The sequence below is a fragment of the Rousettus aegyptiacus genome, unplaced genomic scaffold, assembly GCF_014176215.1.
Source record: "Rousettus aegyptiacus isolate mRouAeg1 unplaced genomic scaffold, mRouAeg1.p scaffold_m13_p_7, whole genome shotgun sequence".
Lineage (NCBI taxonomy): Eukaryota > Metazoa > Chordata > Mammalia > Chiroptera > Pteropodidae > Rousettus > Rousettus aegyptiacus.
In genome coordinates, this window is record NW_023416310.1 from 71,999,838 (window position 1) to 72,023,497 (window position 23,660).

Below are 23,660 nucleotides of genomic sequence, written 5' to 3' on the forward strand. Positions count from 1 at the left end.
ATATACACTAATTGCAAAAATAACTATAAGCATTATTCACTTTACTCAATAAAGTCAGTATTGTAGTAACACTAGCACTACAGTTTAAAAATTATTTTATGTATATTGCAAGACAAAGAAAATTAATATATTAACGTTACTAGAAATTACATTTTTAGTGGAAGAAAAAACAACTCAAAATGTAAAACTTAGAAAGAATAAGGGGAAAAAACCATAACGTTAATGGCTGAATGGGAAATTATAAATTCGTAATTTAAAAAAAAAACATATTTCTTTGGTCTGTCCCTTGAAAGGGCCTAGAAATAGTGACATGCTAGTAGCAATGTTCCTTTATAGATATCAATCCTCGTTCAAAGAAACCTGGATTTCTTGGAGAAATGACAGATTCCAGGTCTGAGGCAGAGAACTTCAAGGTAAGCCTAGGGCAAGCTGGCATATTAAGAAGTAAGGACGTGCTCAAAGGCTAATGGAGTCATACATCTGAAGAGGCTCCTCCTACTGGTCAAATTTAGGAAAGTTCAGTATCAAAAAGAAAAAGTTGTACCTGGTTATAAAACACCGCTTATACAAAACCTTTTGTCTATAGTGATTTAAAAAAAAAAAAAGCAGGAGGAAGTAAAAAGGCAAAATCTTCTTTACAGTAGAATGCCAGATAATAATCTAGGTGGTGGATATATGGGTGACCATTGTACAGCCTTTCAACTTTTTATGTTCAAAACTATTGGAGAAAAAAAAAATCAATGACATTCTTTAAAAAGTATTAGATTAAGTACTGGATTAAGTACTTAATCTAGTACTAGATTGAGGCACTAAAAATAAACAAATACACAATGAAACCTTGATTCAGTCCTGGTTTAAAAACTGGCAATAGTGGCTGCCTCTGGACCGAGGTGGAAAGAAAGGGCTGTTGCTGGCACCAACAATGTGTTTGCACAAATTAGAAAAAAAGGACCTCCTCTGGGCTGCTGACTTGGGAAAGGCAGTAAGTGAAATAAGCCAGTCACACGACGAGCACTATGTGATCCCACTGATATGAGGTTCCTGAAGTAGTCAAATTCACAGAGACATAAAGTAGAATGGTGAGTGCCAGGGGCTGTGGGAAGGAAGTGGGGAATGGAGAGTTAGTATTTAATACAGAGTTTCAGTTTGGGAAGATGAAGAAGTTCTGGAGACGGATGGTGGTGATGGCTATGCAAAAATGAGAATATGCCATACACTTAAAAATGTTTGAAATGGTAAATGTTTGTTATGTATATTTTACCACCATAAAAAAGAAAGAAAAAAGGCAGGTGGTATACTTACACATTCAAATCATAATAATTCTTCAAATGAATTATTTCCTCAATATATCCATTTGCTACATCTGGAAATCTCGCTTCCTGGAAAGGAATAAAAACATTTACATTTCATCCACTAGAATGGTTTCAAACTGTAATAAAAACCAGATGCAAAAAGTATATAAAATGACTCCACACTAAGAAAGGGCTATAAGGCAGGTTTGTGTCTGGCTTAATATTCCATGTGAGGTGCCCAGATTTATCTGTCTACATAAAATACGGAATCTAGAAAGGTCCCTAGAGATCATCTGGTCCTTTGCTCCCATTCTGCATGTCCAGTCTTCATTATTTCAATAAATATTGAACATCTCTGCCTAGGCAAAGGAAGTCTCAAGATGAATAGAGCACTACCTAGTGCTTATACCCTCAAGAAGCACATGAGCCAGTGGGCCAGATGAAACCTGGGGAAAGAAGGGTTAAAAGACTGTTCAAAGGAAAACAACAGCCGAGCCAGGACACAAAGCCCTTCACTACTTTCTGGATCAGTGATATCTAACAGGACTTTGTACAGGGACAGAAACATTCTATTCTGTGCTTTCCAATATGGCAGCCGTTCAGCCCCATGTGGCTATCAAGCACTTAAAATGTGACTGGTGCCACTGGAAACAGAACTGTAATTTTACTTGTTGCAAGACATTTAAACTTAAACAGTAACATGAGGCTAACACATTGGACAGTGCAGTTCTAGGTAAATCTTACAAGCCCACTTTAAGGATTTGACTTTGGAGTTAATTTAATGCCTTTTTAAAAACTGGATGACTGCTCTTATGACAGCACCAGGGCACCTGTGATCTGTAGCTAGACTCCCAGAGGGCTTGGTTGGGGGTGAGGATAGATTAAAGAATCCTGGTTCAATTTTCATGTTTTCAGAGCTTCTCTTCTATGTATCCAGCTAGATACTCCTTAGAGAAATGAAGTATACACACACACGTTTTTGCAATAGAAGAAAACTTATTTAGTGTCTATAATTATTTACTTAATAAAATAAAACTTACTGTTTCTTTCACTAATAGTGCAACGACTTCTTGATCTACCTCCGCAGCTTCTTGTCCCCAAAGGTTTTCCAAATTGGGCTCCTGAGATCCTGGCAGCGGAAAGGCTGGGCCTGGCTCTTCATCATCTATTGCTAACTGCTGGTCTTCAAGCTCCCCCAGAGGCTGGGCAGGAGGAGGAGAAGAGGGGCCCGGAATCCCATCCTTCTGGGGCTCTGGCCGTGGGAAAGCCAGCCCTGAGCGCTTGTGCTGATACAACAGCGGGCCCAGTTCCCCTGCCGGCTGCCGCTCCTGAGGGACCACCTGGTTTGTTATCTCACGTGCCTGCTGGTTTAAAGACTGAAAGTAAGGATGGTCTAACCAGTAGTCATCTTCGATGGTCTGGTCATCTAGGATGGTAGTTGATTCTCTGAGGTTTGGTAACAGCTCTGTCTCTGAGTCTTCAGATGACTTGTTCCGAGTGCGCAAAGGACTGCCTTCTGGAAAAAGAAAACTATTTTCTCCCCAGATAATGATTTTTGGCCCTGATCTGGGTTTGACCATATCATTTGCTGCTTGGTTATGACTTGGTCCAGGCTTGGGTTCTCTTTCTGTTTGGCCACTTGGCTTAATGAATTCAGAAACTCCAGGAGGCCCAAGATCCAGAAATTCACCGTAGTCATCCTCAGAATCATCCTGTGCCCCAGAATCAAACAATGAGCTGTTATACACTGAAAAAAAGCTGTTCTTATTTGATTCAAAGGCTGCTCTAGACTTTTTAGGCCTTTCTTCTCCCAAACTTTTGAGATCTTGCCACTGGGCAGCTGGTTTGATGAGATTGGGTCGTGATGTTTGCGGTTTACTTGTCTAAGAAAAAATGAAATTTTAATAATAATGATTCAATTTCTTTCCTGTGTCTATGTCTCCTTATGTATTTATATTGAGCTTCTGAGATAGGACAGGAACGAAACAAAAACAAAACACCCTCATCCACGAGACCTACTTTTCACACTCATTTTAACACTGAAACTTGATCATACTATACTAACTATAAGAATCAAGGTAACGATTCATAGATCGAAGCCTGAATTATAGTTTGAATTATAATTTCACATAAAACCACTAGAACCAAAAAAAAAAAAAAAAGAAACAGTGCATAGTAAATAATGAAAAAAATGACAACACGGTAAAGAAATGAGAAATGTTCAATAAACATATGAAAATAATCTAAATCTCATTAACAATCAACAAAACTAAATTAAAATAAGATTCTGAACCCCCCTTCATAAGACTAGCAAATTTTTAGCCAGATAATATCAAACCATTGGTAAGGATATGAGAAAACCGCTGGTAAAATTCGGAGAGCAATTTGGCATTATTTATTAAAGTAAAAAAATGTATATCCTCATGTGTTATTAACATCACTTTTTTCATGTCTAATCTATAAACCGTTATGTATCTAAAAGAGGCATATACAAGGATATTCACTGCCACAATGCTTATAACATAGAAAAGAAATGGAAACATCTTAAAGTTTGTTCCTAAGAGACAGTTAAGCAAATTATCATTTATTTGCTCTACAAAAGTCTCCAACTCCCCTCACCCCAAAATGGGTACCTCCATATATTCTGAAATGGAAAGCTCACCAAGAAATATCATTTAAGTGAAGAAAAGATGCAAAACAATACACGGAATGGTTCTATATTTAAAAAAAAACAAAATAGACATCAACATAACCATATCTAAAAGCATATATATGCATACACACATACACACACATATTCAAAGAAAAAGATCTGGAAGGATACATGCCACAATGATAACAAACGTTCCTCTGGGAAATCCCAGGAAGAAAGGGCTGGTGAAGAGACCTCAGTTTTATGCATATTATTTCGATTTCTATAGAGAATGTATTACACATGTTTTAAGTCATGGTTTATAGAAACAAGGTAACTATCAAAAGTTGGGAGGGGAAGTGGAGAAGCTGGAGGTCAAAAAATACATGTAAAGCTGGTAAATCCAATGACATATATAAGGACAGCATTTTTATTTATTTAATATTTTTTAAGACAGCATTTTAAAGTATAAAAGTAACTACTTGAAGAACTAGTAAGAATAAGACTACAAATAAAAACCTTTCAAATTAATCAGCAAGAAGACACTCCCAATATAAATAAAAATAAAACTCCAATGATGCAGGTAATACAGTGAAAGATTATTTTTAAAAATAAAAATATAAAGCATATTAAATACTGAGAACTAAAGACAAACTATAATAGTCACATTAATAAATATAAATGAGATCAATTCACCTACTGAATTGAAGTCTCTTTAAATAGAACCACTAAGCAAAACCCAACTACATAATCAACTATATAATCAAGAATTATTGGAACACAGTGATTCAGAAAGTACGTAGATAAGCACACAAAAGTGGACTTCTGACTCAAGTAATGGCATGCTAGATCACTCAGATCAGTCCTTCTATTGGGGAAAAGCAGAAAACCTGGTCAAAATATCAAGGCAAAACCAAAACCAAAACATCTATCTGAAGGACTCAAATACAGGGAGACAGAATCCAGGAGGAAGAAATGCAGCAGTATAAGCCCCACATTAGGATACTTTCCCCATACAGATGCATCTGCCAATTCCAGACCTGGCTAAAGAATAAGAAGATAAACAAACCCTATGATATCCTTACTGAGGAGCTATGGGCACAAAAACTGGAATTCAGAATTCACCAAGGGCCAGGATGCTGGTAAATCTCAAGCTCTAATGTGAGTCCTTGAAGGGCTACTCCACTGAATAAGGGCAAACTGGAAATATGCTGGACCTCTCAGAGACTGAATCCTAGTCTGGATAGTTTAAATCTATGAATCTGAGATTGCAGGTCCCCTAACCTTTGAGACACAAAAATGAGCTGTTTCTAAAGAAAGATAACATCATCTAGAACCTCAAATTTTTCATACACAATGATGACTATTATTCAATAAAAAATAACTAGGCAGATAAGAAGCTGATGCAACATAATAGAAAACCAAACCAAAAGAAGAAGCAGACAAGAGAAACAAATCTACAGAGGTTTCAGATAGTGAAGTCACCAGATATGGATTCTAAAATAATAACATGCTTATTAGCATGTTTAAGAAAATAAAAGACTAGATTGAGAACTTCAGCAGAGGACTAAAAATTGTTATAAAGAAAGACCAGTGGTTATTAGGGCTAGTCAGGATAGGGGGATTGAGAGATGACAGATAAAAGGAATAGGATTTCTTTGGGGAGTAATAAAAATGGTCTAAAATTAACAGTGGTGATGGATGCACAATTCTGTTTAGATATACTAAAAGTCACTGAACTGTACACTTTTAAGTAAAGAGACATATTTTATATAAATTATATCTCAATAAGCTGTTTAAAAAAGGGAATGAAGTACTGATGATACATGTATCACATGAATGAACCATGAAAATATACTAAGAAGCCAGTTATAAAAGACTGTATGATTCCATTTATATAAATGTGCATGAGTCAAATCGACAGAGATAAAAAGATTAGTGGTTGCCTAGGGTGGGGGAGGGCAGAGACTGGAGGTGGGAAATGGGGAGTCACTGCTAATGGGCACAGAATTCTTTGGAAGGATAATAAAAATGCTCTAAAATTGTGTTAATAGTTATAAAATTCTGTGAATACACTAAAAACCACTGAGCTGTATACTTTAAGTGGATGACTTGGATGATATGTGAATTTTATCTCAATAGTTGTTTCAAAAAGGGAAAGAGAGATCCCATGTAGACGCCTTGAAGGAAGCAATGCCTGCCAGCCTCCATTCTCCCACTGGCCCACCCCATCACCTCTGCTTACAAGCCAGAATGACCCAGCTGAGTGCTTCTCAAATTCCTGATCCACAGAAACCATGAGAGAATAAAATGACTAGTTGTTTGAAGTAATTAAGTTTTGAGGTGATATATTACATAGTGATAAGTAACCAAAATAACATAAAAGAACGAATACAGGATGAATAACTCAAGAAGTTAACAAAAGGACCATAAAATAAATGCCAAAGAAGTTATGTTAAATATGCTAAAGCAGAAGGTAAGAATTAATAAAGACAAATGCAAAAATGAGTAAGAAAACAAATGGTAGCATTACAAAATAAATCTCGGAAGCGGTTCTGTGGTAAAGGAGAAAGGAAGAGAACAAGGTGACAAAGGAAGATGATGATTAGCTCATCCAATCAAGAAAAACGGGGAAAAATACAAAGCACGCAAAATAGAAAAGGAAAATGAAGCCGTCGTAAATTTAGAGGCAGAAGACCAGCAAGCTATGGTGCATATTTCTATTGAATATATTAAAAAATCTTGAGGAAATAAGTGATTTTCTAGGAAAATATCAATGAAAAAAACTGATATTAAAAGCAACAGGTGATCTAAACATGTTAACTACCTTGGAGGAAGCCGAGAGTTTCAAAGAACTGTCCTACACAAAAAGCAACAGCTCAGATGTCTTTAGGGATAATTCTACCAAATCTTTAAGGAACAGTTAATGTTTTTTAATGTTATTTTTTTGTTGTTATTTAAATGTCATTTAAAATATTATTTAAAATGTTATTTAAAATATTATTATCAGACTATAGAAAAAGAAAGAAACTTCTCAATTCTTCATAAAGTCAGAATCAGAATCATGTTTATAAAAAAATCTGTCAAGGATAGCACCCATGGGCCAATCTTGATTATAAGATCTATGAAGAAAACCCTAAATAGAATCTTAGCAAACAGAACTCACCAATTACAATACTACCAAGTGGAGTCTACCCAGAAACAGAATAATTTACATTAACAAATCAAAGAAGAAAAATTATATGATAATCTCCATAGATGCTAAAATTGAATTGGATAGAATTGTACATTCATGTATTAAAAACCTGAAATAAAGTAGATGGCTACTTCCTTAATATAATTTTTAAAAATGTTATCTCGAGCAAAAAGCCACCACCATACTTGGTGAAGAAACATTAACATATTCCCATTTATGTCAGCGGCTATCTTTCTTATTCCCATTACGATTATTACTTAAAATTTTCGAGGAGGTATCACTTCATAAAATTAGTCAAGAGAAGGTATAAAAATGAAAGAAAGTTTATCATCTGCAGATAGATCAGATGCCATCCCTTGAGAAATTACGAGGGTCAACTGAAAAAATGACGAGACATTAAAAATAAGGTGACTTGAGTATGAATACAAAAACCAACTTTTAAATAACAAAAATTGTTCTTAGAAAGGGTCAATACTACAAATATCTAGGATGATTCTGGAAAATGTAGAGTAATAAGGGGAGATGAGCGTGGACTAGTTCATGAACAGTCAGACAGAGCAACAGTGCAGAGAATTCTAGAAGCAGACCCAAACACACGGCTTCTCACGTTACGGGGACATCAGGCAGGGTGGAAGGGGGCTGTCCTCAGGAGCAGAACAAGTGCAAGCGATGCTTAGCACAAGTGGTGCTCTCAGCTGTTCCTTCACGAGGTCCCCGCAGCCTTCACTGAGTAGCTGAAGGACCAGATCGCTAACTTGTAATAACACCTCATCATGGTAAGTTTAAGAAAACTCACTTCTGTCAGGATGACATCATCATCCAGGTCCTCTTCGTCATGTTGCTGAGGAGCTGGGGTGACCAGCATTGGAACCCCTTCTTCATCAGAGTCGTCGGATATGGTGATGGGTCCATCTCTGAGACCGATCCAGTCTAAAAGTAGGCAGAGGACACTGTCACCAGGAAGTGGGTGCCACCACATTCAGTCCTTTAATTTGGCTTTGGAATGCAAAGGGTCGAACCGAAAACCAGTTTATGGCTACTGGTGAGTTAACTTATCTCCTCAAGCAGCACTTGAACCTAAGTGTTAAGAGCCAAGTTTCTATCCTGATCTTATCCAATAATACATTTTAAAAAACACTTGAGAAAATCTGACAATTACTATGCTCAAGATTATCAACATCTCCTTATATGAGATTAGAGAAATCTACTGATGAAATTGTCCTGTCCTCACTGCCAATTTCTTAAAAGTTAAATCATGGCCTTCCACCTCATCTCCAATTCTCCTGGGGAATAAAACACTGTTATTCAAACTAATAGGTCTGAAAACCTTTCACTTAAAAATAGTAAAATTTTCATTTAATATTTAAAATATTAAAATTTGCTCATCTTAGACATAAATCTTAAGTATCATTTATGTATATTTCTGTGTTTTAACCAAACACTCAATTAGCATCTATGACAGTAAAACAATTTAACTTCCCTAATTTCCTTTTAAATATAACTAGAGTTAAATGAACCACCTAGATATAGCAATTCTGTTCAAGGTCTTCAACTTCTTTGATCTGTTCAAAAATGGATCATGTTTGATATGAATTACTGAAAAACACAAACTAATATTTTTTTTCCTGTCTGGTTCCATGAGAATGTTAAAGCTAAAATAGGTAATAAAGAGAAAATACATTAAGTATCCTAGGAATAAAAAAGCTAAAAAGAAAAAAGAAACAAGAGACATCACATTACAAATTTTGAAGTTCCTTCATTAAAGCTCTAATGTCTTTGTCATGGTCAATGCCTCATATTTTTATGGCACCCAACAATTTGAAAAGCAATCTAAAATTAATGATCTCATTTCACTCCTGTAACAGAGCTGTGATAATGCGAGGGACAGCAGTTTAAAACAGGTAAGTCTGTGGGATCTAAGGTCAGACTGCCTAGGTGCAAACTCAGTTCCACCATGCTAGCTACCTGACACTGTTATCTAATTTCTTTAAGCATCTATTTCCTTAATGTTAAAAAAAAGTTAACAATGGTGCCTATTTCAAGTAGTTGTATTCACTGAGAAAGCTCACATAGAATGCTTGTTTATCATAGTATTTGACACATAGTAAAGATGTCTAATTTCAAGTCCATTGCCACCTACACAGTAGACTGATAACAACTAACTGAACTGAAGGCCTGGGAAGTACATGATAGAAGACTCTGGTTAAACCTAGCAGAATTAATTTAAATAATCATCCCATCACCTCCTGAGGTATAACCTCTCAAATACACAACAAAGAGGAAAGGAGATAAGTCTCATGGCCATGCTACCCTGAATAAGCCTGATCCTGTCTAATCTTGGAAGCTAAGCAGGGCTGGGCCTGGTTAGTACTTGGATGGGAGACCACCTAGAAAGACCAAGTGCTGCAGGTGTGAAAAATGACAGGTTATAAACTGACAAGGTCCTTGCAATCCGTGAGATCAACAAAGGATTGCCTTGCCTTAATAAAAAAGAGGGAAGAACATGGCAGCTGGCAAGAACTCTAGCAGAGTGGAGGAGGTTCAAACCCAGCCTGTAGAGGGGGTAGCCAACCAAAGCTGACCTAATTCACACCGCAGAATCCTAGATGTTCTTGAACGAACATATCTTTGGTCACTTCCAGTCTTAAATGGTAGTTTTTGACAATCTTGCTTAAGTTTATCATTGATTTTGGGAAGAGGATTTGCCAAGCTCCTCAGTTGGCCACTCCGGAAGACCTACTCTGTGGAGGTCTATTCTAAAGAGACTCTGAGGCAGAGAGGCCCAGACACCAGGCCTGGGGTCAAGGCAGGAAAGGGGTGCCACTGAAACAGCATAATGAAAAAGGCGCCAGCTGCCTTCTGCTGCTCGGTTCCCTGAATGCCAGCAGAGCCTTAGATTTCATATGCAGGAAACTGTAGACTCCTCTCTGAAAGAATGAGCCCAAGAAAGGGACACTTAGAGAAAACAACATTGGGGGCCCAATGAAAAAGTTGGTTTGAAGTTGAATTGGTTCCAGTCTTGGCTATTTTGGATAATGCTGTTATGAACATTCTTGTACATGTCTCACGGTATACTCATTTTCAGTTGGGTACACTCTAGGAGCGGAAGTGCAGAGTCACAGGGAAAGCACATGTTCAATTTTAGCAAACAACACTAAACAATTTTCCAAACTGTATGTGCCAATTTACACTCCCACCAGTGGTGTATAATGTCCTTATAAGGACATAGCCACACTCGTTCATTTATATATTTATCTATAGCTTCTTTCACAGTACAGTGGTATAGCTGAGCAGTTGCAGCAGAGGCTAAAACAGTGACTATCTGGCTCTAAGGGTGCTGAGCCCCAGTTTAGATTATTAATTTCTCAGCTTTACTTCTTATTTAATATATACATTTTAGTTTTCTTGACTTTGTTTTTGTTTTCTTATGAACATATAAGTTTCTTCAAAACACGACATTGGATGCATCTCATAAGCTCTAATAGAATTGTATTTTCATTATCAGGCAATTCAAAATATTTGCTAATTTTTATTGTGATTGCTTCTTTGAACTACGGGCTGTTCTAGATTCCTATTTTCCACATATACAGGGATTTTCTATCTATATTTCTGTAATTGATTTATGGCTCAATTCCAGTGTAGTTAGAGAACATTATATGATTTCACTCCTCTGAAACTGTAAACTTATTTTGTGGTTCAACATATGGTCAATTTTGGTAAATACATTGGGTATGATATGCTATATATGTATGTTATATTGAGTTTGTTGATTGTATTCTTCCAATATTCTGTATTCATAAAAATGTTTGTATGTTTTTGCTCTTTCCCAGTTACTGAAGGAAACAAGTTCAAATCTCCTATGTGGATTAGTTCATTTCTTGTTTTAGTTCTGCCAATTTTTGCTTTGCATATATTTTAACACATTACTAAGTGTGTAGGGATTAGAATTGTTTTAGCTTTCCAGTGCTTTGATCTTTCTATCATTATGAACTCTTTTCCTTATTAATACTTCTGGATGGAGTGTCTATTTTATCTGATAATATGCAGATATACCAGCCTTTTTTTAAAGCTATTTGCATAACACATCTGTTTTCATTCCTGTGCTGTCAACCTTTCTTTACATTACCTTCATTTTTAAGCCTATTTTCACTGGGTATAGAATTCTAGGTGAATATTATTCAACAATTAAAATGGACCGAATTATTTACACATGCAATAACATGAATGAATCTTGAAAAGAATTATGTTGGCAAGAATTCAGGCACGAAGAATATACTGTATGCTTCCATGTATATGAAATTGTCCAGTGACAAAAGGCAGATCTATTAGATCTTTAAAAACAAAACAAAACCTAAAAAACCCTTCAAAATCAATAATTTCCAAAAAAGAATTGGGTGTTCTTAAAGAAATATTCAAGTATATTTAAGACCCAATTAAAAAACAACTATAACATTAATTTGATATACTTGTTCAGAAAATTTGTAAATGATCATATGTAGAAATTATAGCTACAATTTAAAACTTTCTGGATCACAAATTATAGCTACAATCACCAAGTAAGAAAACACTATTAATGAAATTATAAAAAAAGAATCAGTATTCTTTTGTAGTACTCATCATTTGCATAGCTTAAGCAATTTTTTCTCAATTTGTTTGCCTAATAATTTTTTTTTTTTTTTGCTATAAAAAAAATTTACCCTCTCCTGGAAAACAAGTCATCTTCATAAGCACAAAATATATTATCAATGGAAAAAAAACTGGTACAACCTATTCCATGTAATTTATACTTGCAAAAAATGATCTTTTCCTACTCATCGGCATGAAATTTTTCCTTTTAGCTCATGTATAAATGTGAATTAGGATTTCACAGGAAATTTCATACACATTCAGGAATGAAGTTATAGAAATGCAAACTCCTTCTTCTATGAATCAAAGAATTTCCCCAAATTTACAGCACTGTAAAATGAAAAAATACATGTCCTAAAATGTAAGGCTAAAACAGAAATTTTGAGGGGGGGAGAAGAAATTAAGCACCGTAAGGGGGTGCAAAAATGCTTTAGCAGCACCCTTAGCACTCTTAGATCCCACAGGCCTGGAGGCGTCACCATTCCTTCAAAAACAGAGACATGCCACTGTTCTGATACTCCCGCCTCTTAAGATCCCGTGACTACACATTCACGGCTCTTTTTAGCCTGCTAATTAATGGCTTATTTATCTACTTATGATGGAAGATTCTTAAACTTCATTCAGCAGATATCACCATTTGACACAAAATTCGAGTCTGATGAGTCCATTTACACCTGATGTTCTGAGGTCTAAAAATGAAATGTCTCTGGGTTCTACATGGTACAAAACAGGCTCGTTTCAAAGATGATAAAACTGCAGTACTTAGGGAGAAGCAACAATGAAAGGGTGAAAGTGCAAGAGAACAGATACCTTGTCCCTGGTGGCAGTGAAAGCCGTTGAAGTGAATCACTTCTTCATTGTTACTGCCCTCTGCCATCTTCGAATGCTGACACGCACAGACGTGCTTGCTAATATCTAAACATGGTGACTATCTGTTCCGGAGTCTGAAAAAGAAAAAGAACATTAATGATGAGGGAGTATGAAAACTCTTCCCACATATCTGGTCAAGGTAGCATTCTAAACTTATGTTGAAAATCCTAAAAAGAAAACTAATGTAAAACTAAAAAGCTAATAGAAAAAAAAAAATGGAATAATAAAAAACCCAATCACTGCAAAAGAACATATAAAAAAGGAATAAAGGATCAAAACACTAGATATATATTTTAAAAAAGTACACTTAAAAACTAAATTATAGCAACCTATGGAATGGGAGGAAATATTTGCAAATTATGTTATCTGATAAGGGATTAAAATCCAAAATATATGAAGAACTCACACAACTCAATACCAAAAATACACATAATCAATTTAAAAATGGGCAAAGGACCTAAATACTTTTTTCCTAGTAAGGTATTCAAAAAGTTAACAGATATGTGAAAAGGTGTTCAATGTCACTAATCGGGGAACTGCAAATCAAAACCACAATGAGCTATCGTCTCTCACCTGTCAGAATGTATTATCAGACAACAAATTACCAGTGTTGCTGAGGATGTGGAGGACAGGAAAGCCCTGGGCACTGCTGGTGGGAATGGAACCGTGAAAAAAAGGCCTGACTTTATCACTTACAGTGGAAGATCTATGTCCCCTAAAGACCCAACAACCCACTGCCAGAAATCCGTATCACAGAAATGTATGCTTACATGCACCAGGTCTATGACAAAAATGTTCACAGCAGCATTATTTCTAAGAGCCAAAAACTGAGAAGGACTCCTCACATCAATGATGGAATGGACAAATATATTGTAGTATGTTCATACAATTAAAACCTATACAGCAGCAAAAATGAAGCCATTACACATACCACATGGATGGATATTTAAACCAAATGGTTGAATGAAGGAACCCAGGCATAAAATATTAGATGAATGACTCTATTTAGATAGTTTAGGCACAGGCCTAAGTTTATTATGGGGTGAAACTTCTTTGTGTATGTTGTATTTCACAGTGGAAAAGTTAGGAGAAACAAATCCGTTATAAGTGAAAAAAAAGTTGCTTCTGGGAAAAGCAGCTGGGGATGGGGAAGAGAGGATTATTGTTTTTAATTAAGTCTTTCTGTAGTTTGACTTTGAAACATTTTCTTGCTTTATTTTGACAAAAATTAGAAGAATGAAAATCAATTAGAACCAAAGGGGTAAAATTATAACTGCTATGAGGCCTCTTTAGTTCCAAGATCTTATCTGTAACCTACTCACTTGACGTTTTTATTCCTCTCTTAAGAAAATCTCAGTTTTCTTTGCCTTGTTGGGAGAAACCACATGCATCACTGGAGGCAGGACCCAGACTCTGGTTTCTTATTAAATGTCTACAAAGAGTTAATAGTCAAAAAATACCAGCATTTTTCCAACTTAAAGAATATAAAGTTGTATACCAAGACTATGTTTAAGATTTACAACAGAACTTTCTGGTATATATAACTGGATGAAGATATTTCAATTTTTAAGAATTATAAATCCAAGCCTATGTTTGGGTCTGTCACTTGAAATAACAGTAATGTTATTTACAAATAGTACAGTATAAACAAAAGAGTTCCAGTGTCAAATCTGAAACTGCATCTACTCAAACTTTACTTTTTCTTCAAGTACAATTTTTAAAAAGTATTCTCAATACTTAATTCCAATAGCTAAGGTTCTTATTTCTTCTTTCACCACAACTAGGCTCTTTCAATTTAACTTTGGAAATCAAAGGAAAATATGGTTCACTTTACATCTAATTTAGTTAGAATGTCAAGCTTGTTGTTAAGCAGATTATTAGTGGTGCTTTAAAAGCAAGATTCCTCATGAGTGGCATATAAAGTGGTCCTCACCTGCAGTGCGTGAGAAAAGGAGTCTAATAGAGGAATTTCTACTCCTACCTAGTTTCTCTGTGAAGATCACTCGACCCCTGACATTCAGTTCTCTGATCTGGGCTTCGGGTCAGAATACCTAAGTATGAATCCCAGTTTCACCATTTAGTGAATCAGTGACTATGTAAATCGCTTAATCTCTTGAGCCAAGTTCCTTCATTTGTAAAATAAGGTTGTTTTAAAATTGGAGTTAAATATGTATAAAGTGTTTAGCATAGAGCCTGGAACACAGCAAGTGTCCCATTATGACTATTATTATCTGTGAAATGGAAATAGCTATTTTTCTTATCTTCTAAGGCTGTGAAGAATAAAATATGAAAAGGTACCTTATATATGGTAAATGCTGTCAAAACAGGAGCTTTTTTCCTTTATCACAAGTACACAGTAGATGCAGTGTTTATTTATGAGTTGAAAATACAGCCAAACCGGAGAAGGGAAACTGTATTTTCCTCTTACAACCTACTTTTCACTAGTATTTTAACCTTTCACAGCAAAACCTTACTTTCTTCTATAAAAGAAACTTGATTTTCTCTGGAAGTAGCAAGAAGCTAAATATTTTTTCACTTCTTGATAAGACAACCTAAGAAAAAAAAACAAAACTGGAGTCCAGAAATAAGAAACAGCACCCAAAAAAGAATATTTCAGTTCTTGCCTCTTCCCTTTATTATAAAAATATGTACACTTATGACTATACTCTATAGTCAAATATCAGCATATGCTTCCAAAATAGAACCAAAAACTAGCACATATTTCTTTACTTCATAACTGTGGAGAATCTTATACCTCCTCTTCCTTGTACAGTTGAATCAACATGAAAAAGAACTCACATTGTTATTAACTGTTTTCTCCACATGCCCTTGACTATGCCTTCTTCAGCTTTGTTTCTGTGTCTCACATAGCTGAATAAATGAGTGGCTCTAAAAACATATTTCTCTGTCAGAGACTAAAGCTGTGAATCACAGCCATATATATAACCAGTCAGGTAAAATGGCTTAGGTGAAAACAATCAAGTTCATCAGGATTTTCTAGTTATAAAGTATGCCCATTGTGGAATATTTATAAAATAAAGTCAGAAAAAAAAAATGGGAATCCATGGTTCTCTCCCACAATTTTCTGGTTTTCAAAATTGCATCTTTGCTTCCTCAGGACCAGAGACAGACCTTAGGTCTGTCTCTAGCAAATCATTTTCTTTTCATTCTTCTATTCATGTGGTGCCTCCATTTTTCCTTCCACATGCTCTTAACATAAGATTGCATGGTCCTGGGGTTTTTTAATGTTCCTGCTTTCCAAAATAATCTCCATAAACACGCTTGCCACTTCTGCAAACACTGATTTTGGGGTAATAAAAGATGTTTCAAATTTAATGAGCTAATCTCTTTGAACATTCCAGGGAAAGGTAGGCAAGGCAGAACCAGGAATAGACTGGGAGACGCCGATAATGACCATCACCCCAGCTCCCCACAATGTCTCTTCCTAGTATATTTTTTAAGTGTCTATAAATGATTTTTATTCTTCATTCAAATACTAGCTTGTCATCTTAATCAGTATTTGAAGAGCCATTCTTTGTAAACCTGTACTGATATTTAATCAATATTAATCAAAACAAAAGGTTAATAATGGTTATTTCTAAGTAGTAAGTTTAAGGTAGTTTACATTTTTTGCTTCCATATATTTTCTGATTTTTCTATGCTAAATCAGTATTTACATTAACACTTAAAATTAAAATACATTAATTCAACAAATATTTATTGTGGGCCTGCCACATGGTATAGATAATGTGTTGTGCATCATGATGAGTAACTACAAAGAAAATCATATGTGGATCTTACCTCAGAAAATTTGGAATCCCATCAATGAGAGAAAATATGCCTACAATTAAGTATACTACAAAATATAAAGTCATTAGCGCAATAAAGAGACTATTCCATCACGGGGATGTAAAGTACAGCACAGGGAATACAGTCAGTAATATTGTTAATAACTATGTATGGAGTCAAGTGGGTACTAGACTTCTGGGGGATCACTTCATAAGTTATATAAATATCAAACGACTATGTTGTCCACCTGAAACTAATATAACATTGACTGTCAACTGTAAATGAAAAATAAACTTTTTAAAAAATAAATAATTATAATCCCCTCCGCTCCCCAAAGAGACTATTCCAATTGTGGGAGGACAAGTAGTGCAGATAGCAGTATTTAAGCTAAACTGAATGTTCTATCCGTTCCAAGCTCAGTCTTTAAGAGAAGGGCAGCTTCTACCTAGGATCCTAGAAGCTGAGTCACCACGCGAGAAGTCTGACTACCCAGCTGAAGAGACCCCCATGGAAAGCCCAGGACACTACGTGGAGCGAGAACCGACAGCTAAGCCCCGCCTTCCCATGAAGAAGCCATTTTGGAAGTGGATCCTCCAGCCCCCATCACCTCCGCACAGACACTACGTGGATCAGAAAAAAATGGTCCAGGAGAGCCCTTCCCAGTCTCCTGACTCACAATATTGTCAAGAAACAAAACTGTTGTATTAAGTCACTAAATTTAGGGGTGGTTTGCTATGCGTCAAGAAATAACAATTAGAGCTCAAATTTTATTTTCTATCCAATGGAAAGCAATAAAGAGCTGTGCTTTAGGAAAATCAACCCTGTTGCAACGTGTATGACTGTGGAAGACGTCTGCTGGTAGGAAATCCAGAAGACAAAAGCTAGTGAACTGTCTAAACTAGAGCTAACAGTAACCAGGGGGAGGAAAAAGATACAAGATACTGACTATAGAATTAGATTTAATTGGATTTTTTAATGTAATTGGTCATCAGGACAAGAGAAAGAAGTCAAGGTGACTTACATGTTGAGATCAGGTGACTGGAGGATGGTGATACTATTAAGAGAGACCAAGGCAGGTGATAAGTTCAGAATAAGAAAATGCAATGTGTTAATTTTAATACATCAACAAAAATGAAAGAACTAAGGTAAAATAGCATCCATAATTACAGATATAATTATGCAAATAATTAGTCTGGAGTTTAAGTAGATTTTCAAAGAGCCCCAAAAATCCTGCTATCAGTATCTTTCTACAATAGGAAAGACTTTAAACTCAAAATTAAATTCGAAATCTTCAATGGGCGAGCTAAAGAGTTTCATATATAACATTAAGATTTTCCTTAACTGCCAACTGAATATTGATTCAGAAACCCAGTTAAGAACATCCTGATCTACAAGGGGGAAATGCAATGATCTTTTTTTATAGTTGAATCCTGTGAATTCATGACACCCTGTCCCTTCTATCCCAATACTGCCTACAGGTTCTACCCGCTGACATATTTTCATGTAGCACTGAGGATTTGTTTTAAATCACAGACCTCAAAGTAGAACCAAATCCTTACTGTGGCCTGCGAAACGCTGCCTCATATGACCCTTGCTGACACAGCTGGCTTCACCTCATACCTCTCCCTCCACCGGCACTCAGCATTCTGCAGTGACAATGGCTCGGTTTCTTGCACTGGCCATGCTCCTTCCTTCCACTTCAGACTCTCCTCTGGCTGGGTTACTCTTCACTGCCTCTCTCAGATCGAACAAACTCTTATCACCCCCTTAACTTTTTCCTCTTAAATGTCACTTCCTCAGAGAATAGCCTTTCCTGACTATCCCCAGTATTCATGCACACATCTCTCACTCCTTCAAAGTACTCAGTACCATAATAATTACAATTATTTAGGAAGATGTGTTTAATTTCCACCCCCTCAAAAAAATTCCAACAAGGTGGGACTCTGCATCTTATTCACCCCCCATAGCCCCAGGACGTAGCACAGCTCCAGGCACAAAGTAACTGCCCGAGAAGAACGTTCTGAATAAGCACCATTCACAGATATTGCAGGAGAATTAGGAATTGGAATCCGACCGAGTTCAAGTCCCAGCTCTGACGCTTACAGGCTTCGTGATGATGTCACTTATTTTTCAGCACCTGTTTTCTTCTTTTAAAGTAAGAATAACAAAACCCAGGTCACCGAGGATTTAAGAGTTAACATGTGGAAAATGCCTAGAACAGTATCTGGCAGCTAGGATCGCGTTTTGTCCTATGAACCACGAAGATAGAATAAGTGGTGTGAAATCAGTTACGATGTCTGCAAAAATCTTCACACAGCCTAGAATACAGTCACTAAATAGCAGCCCTCGGAGTCGGCACACACGGATTCTCTCATCTATCCTATTTCAGAAACTTTCGGTCTCCCTGATTCAAATCTAAACTTCCTTGGATCTCCCCACAGGGGCTGCGAGGCTTCTCTTTCAGCAGCCGCGGCCGGCCTTCGGGATAAAGATCTCGAACCCGGATTCGGTTTCCAGGGAGAGGTCCGAAGTCTGGCCCCAGGCTCTCCGGCTGTCTCCCCGAATTCAGCAGCGCCCGACCCCGGCCGTGATAAATCTCTGATACAGAAACCGAAGCACAGCAAGGCCGACTCGCAGCGGTCTCTTCCTTCAGGCAAGGGACGAGCTGGGGTCTGTCCTACAACCTCCCAGCAGGGTGCATCATCCTCCACTTGCCGTCCGCGAAGGGCCAGGGACAGGCCCTCTCAGGGGACTTATCGCCACGTCTGAGTTGTTTACAGGGCGCCGGGCTGGTTCAGCTCGGAACCGGCCCTCGAAACTTAACCGGGACCCCGCCGCGGGGACTCGGCGCGTCCGTCACAAGACCCGGCGGCCCCGAAGTTTTCCGCGGCGGTCCCCGCACGGCGTTCGGGTCACACCCCACGCGCGGCCGCCGCTCCGGTCCGCACGTCGGGGTCCCACGGCGCGCGCGGCGCGGGGCTGCGCGCACCGGGGCGGACGGCCCGCGCGAGCTCGGCCGCGAGGCTGAGGGGCGGCGGCGCGTCGGCGCCCGGCCCGGGGCGCCGGGGTTCACAGCGGCGGCGCGCGGCCCCCCGCGCCCCGGGCCGCGCTCGGCTCCACGGACGCCGCCTCCCGTGAGGTGTCGCCCAGGAAACTCGGGCTGGCGGCGCGTTCGCCTTCACGCAGCAGGCCGAGGGACCGGCCCGCGAAACTTCCCGAAGTGGCGGGAGCGGGGGAGGGTCCGCCGGCCGCCCGCGCCTTTGTCGCTCCCGCTTCGCCGCCGGCCCCGCTGCTCCGGAGGCCCGCGGCCGGCGGCGCCCCGCGCGGCCCCCGGCGCCGCCGGGGCCCCGGCCGCCGCCGCGCCGAGCCGGAGCCGGGGCGCGGACCCCCGCCGCCCCTCACGGCCAGGCCGCCGCCCCCACCCCCGGACTCCGGAGGGCGCCGCGCGCGCGGACGCCGCTCGCCTCACGGCGCCCGCCCAGGGGCCGGGCGCGCCCCGCAGCCGACACTCACTCGCCACTCAGGTCGCCGGCTCGCGAGGCGGGCACGGCGGCCTCTGTCGCCGGAGCTTTCAGTCAGCTGGAGCGGCCGCCGAGAGCTCGCTCGCCGCCGCCGAAGCCGCCGCTGCGCTCCTTCCGGCCCTGGCGCGGCGTCACCGCGCCTGCGCACAGCGCCCCCTCCCGACTGAGCACAGGAAGCGCCGTGGAGGCCGCGCGGGCGGGGCGCGGGGGGCGCGGGGCGCGCGGGGCGCGCGGGGCCGGGGCCGCGGGCGCCCACGCCGGTGCGCGGTCCCCGCCCGCCGCCCGCCGCCCGCCCGCCCGCGGCGCCTCGCGCCCCCCGCAGACGCGCGGACGAGTGGGGCGGAGACGCCCTCAGCCCTGCAGCTGCGGCGGGCGCGGGGGTCTGCGCGCGGCCCCCGTCTGCGCCCCTGGCCTTTGGCAGGTCGTCCACTGAGCGCGTCCCCTCGGAGGGCGCGCCAGGCACTGTTCTAGGCGCCGCCGGGCACGAAGGGAGAGCGCCCTGCTCGCGTGAAGCTCGTGTCTTCAGCGGGCAAGGCGACGACACGAGCAGTGAGCCGACCAGCGAGCTAACCCACCCACGAAACGCCCGGCTCGGGCAGGAAGCGTCCGGGGTGCAGAAGTAGGAAAACTAAAGCAGAGGAAGGAATCGAGAGTGATGGGGCCGCTAGCGTGGTCAGGGGAAGCATCTTCTGAGGATAGGACATTGAGCAGGAAACTGAGGAAAGTTAGGGGGTGAGCCACGGTGACCCCCGGAGTGAGGGCGCTTCGGCCAGAGGGTGCAGAAAGGGCAAGGGCCCCGGATAAGCGGAGGCCTGGTGTCGAAGCAGACCGCATGGCTGCCGTGCGGTGACAGGTAGTGGTGGCGAAGGAGCTTGGCGAGGTGGTAGGGGACCAAATCACAGAAGGTCTTCATAAGGAATTTGGATTTTATTCTAAGCGCGATGGGAAGGGACCAGAGCTTTGGGAGCAGGGGCGTGACTGTGTCAGCTTACGTATTGCTGAAGATCGCTCTTGGGGCTGTTTGGGGAACAGACTGTGAAGAGGTAAGATCAGAAGCAGGAAATCCTGTTAGGAAGCTATCGCAGGCGTCTCAATAATAAACGTTGGTGACCTGGACTAGTGTGATCAAGGAGGAGGTGAGAAATGAAAAATATTAGAATTTTTTTTTAAGGTAGAACAGAGAGATTGGCAGATGGATTGGATGTGGGGTGAGAGAGAAAGAGGAGAGTCAAGGGTAACAACTGGGTTTTTGGCTTCTGCAACTGAGTTAATGGTGGTTCCATTCACATATATGGGGAGCAATCAGGAGGAACAGATTTTGGTCAGAGTAGGGAGGCGTGAACAGATTTTGAGCGTATTAATGCAAACTAGACCTTAAAGACTGCTGTCAATAGGCACAGTCCTGTATCGCTCTAAGGTGGGGGGGGCGGGAGGAGGAGATGTTCCGAGAAATTCGTCTCTAGGCAATTACATCATTGTGCAAACATCGCAAAGCACACTTACACCAAGCCAAGTGATATAGCCCTCTGCACACCTAGGCTGTGTGGCGTAGCCTGTTACTTCTAGGCTGCAAGCCTACACCGCATGTTACTATACTGAATACTATATGCAATTGTGACACAATGGTTATTTACCTAAACATATCTAAACATAGGAAAGGTACAGTAAAAATACGATATAAAAGAAAGAATGCAGCTGGCATGTCTTGAAGTTGCTCTGGGTGAGTCAGTGAGTGGTGAGTGACTGTGAAGGCCTGGGCCATGACCGTCCACTGCTGTAGGCTTTATAAACACTGTACACATAGGTTACCCAAAATCCACGATCTCAGCCTACTGTAACTTTTTTATTTATAAAATTTTTAGCTTATAGTAATACTTACTCTAAAACATGAACCATTGTACAGCTGTATAAGAAAATAAAGAATGCTTGCTTTCTTTATATTCTATAAGCTTTTTTTCTATTAAAGTTCTTTTTTTCAACTTTTTAAACTTTTTTGTTAAAAGCTAAGACACGAACACACACATTAGCCTAAGCCAACATGGGGTCAGATCATCCATATCACTGTGTCCCACAGGCACATCTTGTCCCACTGGAAGGGGTTCAGGGGCAATAACGCATGGAGCCGTCATCTCCTGTGATAACAACACTTTGTTCTGGAACACCTGTGAAGGGCCTGCCCGAGGCTCTTTCTTGAGGAGGTGTCACTCTTTTCAGAAATATGTCCATGGTGGTTTGCTTGGTTTGTTTCTTTTTTCATCATAGATTTGCTTGTAAGCAGATACTGTGCCGTGAACACTCCTCTCTTACTAAAAACCTTTCGGCAACGGGGTCCGTGTTTTCAAAACTTTTAAGGAGCTCCCGAGGTCTGCAGATGCTTCTGCCAAACCCTTCGCTGTGAATATTCTTGGGTGTTGTTTGTCTTCTCCGGAAGTTTCCTTTTTTCTTGCTTCTTTTTTAGCTACGTGTTCCTGTTCCATTTCCAACAACTGGTTAGTCAGTTCCTTAGGAACCACCTCTAGGGGCTCCTCAGTGTCAGCCTCATCCGAATCCACGTGAAGTTGTTTGTCATCTTAACCACAGCGTTGGTGATTTTTGCAACCTCCTCATCCTTGGAAAATCCTTTGAAGTCATAGGCTACAGTGTTACTGGAAAATAGGAATTTTTCAGCTCCATCGTAATCATATGGGACTGCCATAGTATATGTGGTCTGTCTATGACTAAAACATCATTATGTGGCATGTGACTGTAGCTGTGTGAGTCTGTGGCCTCAGAAAGACAGAACTCAAGAGGCTAGGGATTGAAGTTGTGAGTCACTAAGATAAGATAATACATAAAGCCATGGGATTGGCTATAATAATACCCAAGGAATGAGTGTAGATAGAGGAGAGAGGACAACTGAGGAGGGAGCCCAGGGTCATTTCAAGATTTAGAACCTAGAGGAGGATGCTGAGAAGGAAAGGCTGGTGATGGAGAAGGAAACCAGAAAAGTATGGCCCAGAGGCCATGGAAGGAAAGGAAGTTATCGTTGGTGCCAAATCTTGCTCAGACACTCAGAGCGATGGGATCGAGTCTCAGTGAAACACGGAGGGACGTTAGCTAAGAGTGAAGTCGGGAAGAGGGTCTTGGAGGTTGGTGAAGGAAAAAGTGGAGCGCGATACAACTAGCAGACTGTGATAGGCTTGCTTGCTGGCCTTGGAGTTCTGTGATCATGAATTTAAAGTGAGGCCAGGCAGAAAGGGTGTGCATCTTTCTCCAGGTACCTGCTTAGATGCAGGGAAAGTAAGGAGCTGGAGAGATGGAAGGGAATCAACGAGAGGGAAGCTTGAAATAGATTTTGAAGATGATACAGTTGTTGGTAATGGTGAAGCCTAGGGTATGACAATGAGAGTGGGTGGCTCAGGTAGGGAGGACGTCTCCATCATCGAAGGGGAGAGATCGAGAAACTAAGAGGCCTGGGTGCCGATAGTTATTTAAAAGGATGTTAAATCATCAAGAAAGATGTTGAAAATGTGGGTAGGGCACGGAATAAGACAGGTCCTAAAATCTTCAGTGAATGAGAAGACAAGACCAGCAGACCGGCAGTTAGCTGTACAGAAGGAGGGTGGTACAGTCCCATAGCACATGCCTCTTTCCGAAGATTCAGTTGTTTCTGAATTGCTGACCGTGCTGCATCTTATCAACATGCCACAGACGAACCCACACCTGCCCTCGTGGAACAACAAAGCAGGAGAAGA

The 23,660-nt window shown here is 40.4% G+C and overlaps 1 protein-coding gene across 2 annotated transcripts in view; it reads right to left on the bottom strand.

The window, feature by feature from the left end:
• Nucleotides 1–20,072, bottom strand: part of RNF216 (ring finger protein 216) — a 115,372-nt gene extending 95,300 nt beyond the window's left edge. The window contains exons 1-5 of one of the 2 annotated variants that reach the window (XM_016155207.2): nt 19,919–20,072; nt 12,557–12,690; nt 7,917–8,050; nt 2,333–3,004; nt 1,303–1,379 (exon numbers count right to left, since the gene is read on the bottom strand). In XM_016155207.2, coding sequence (XP_016010693.1) covers nt 1,303–1,379; nt 2,333–3,004; nt 7,917–8,050; nt 12,557–12,623 — 950 coding nt within the window. In that variant the 5' untranslated portion in view covers nt 12,624–12,690; nt 19,919–20,072. Of the gene's footprint in view, nt 1–1,302; nt 1,380–2,332; nt 3,176–7,916; nt 8,051–12,556; nt 12,691–19,918 lie in introns of both variants that reach the window. The other variant, XM_016155205.2, reaches the window with a different exon arrangement.
• Between the last annotated feature and the right edge of the window lie 3,588 nt (nt 20,073–23,660).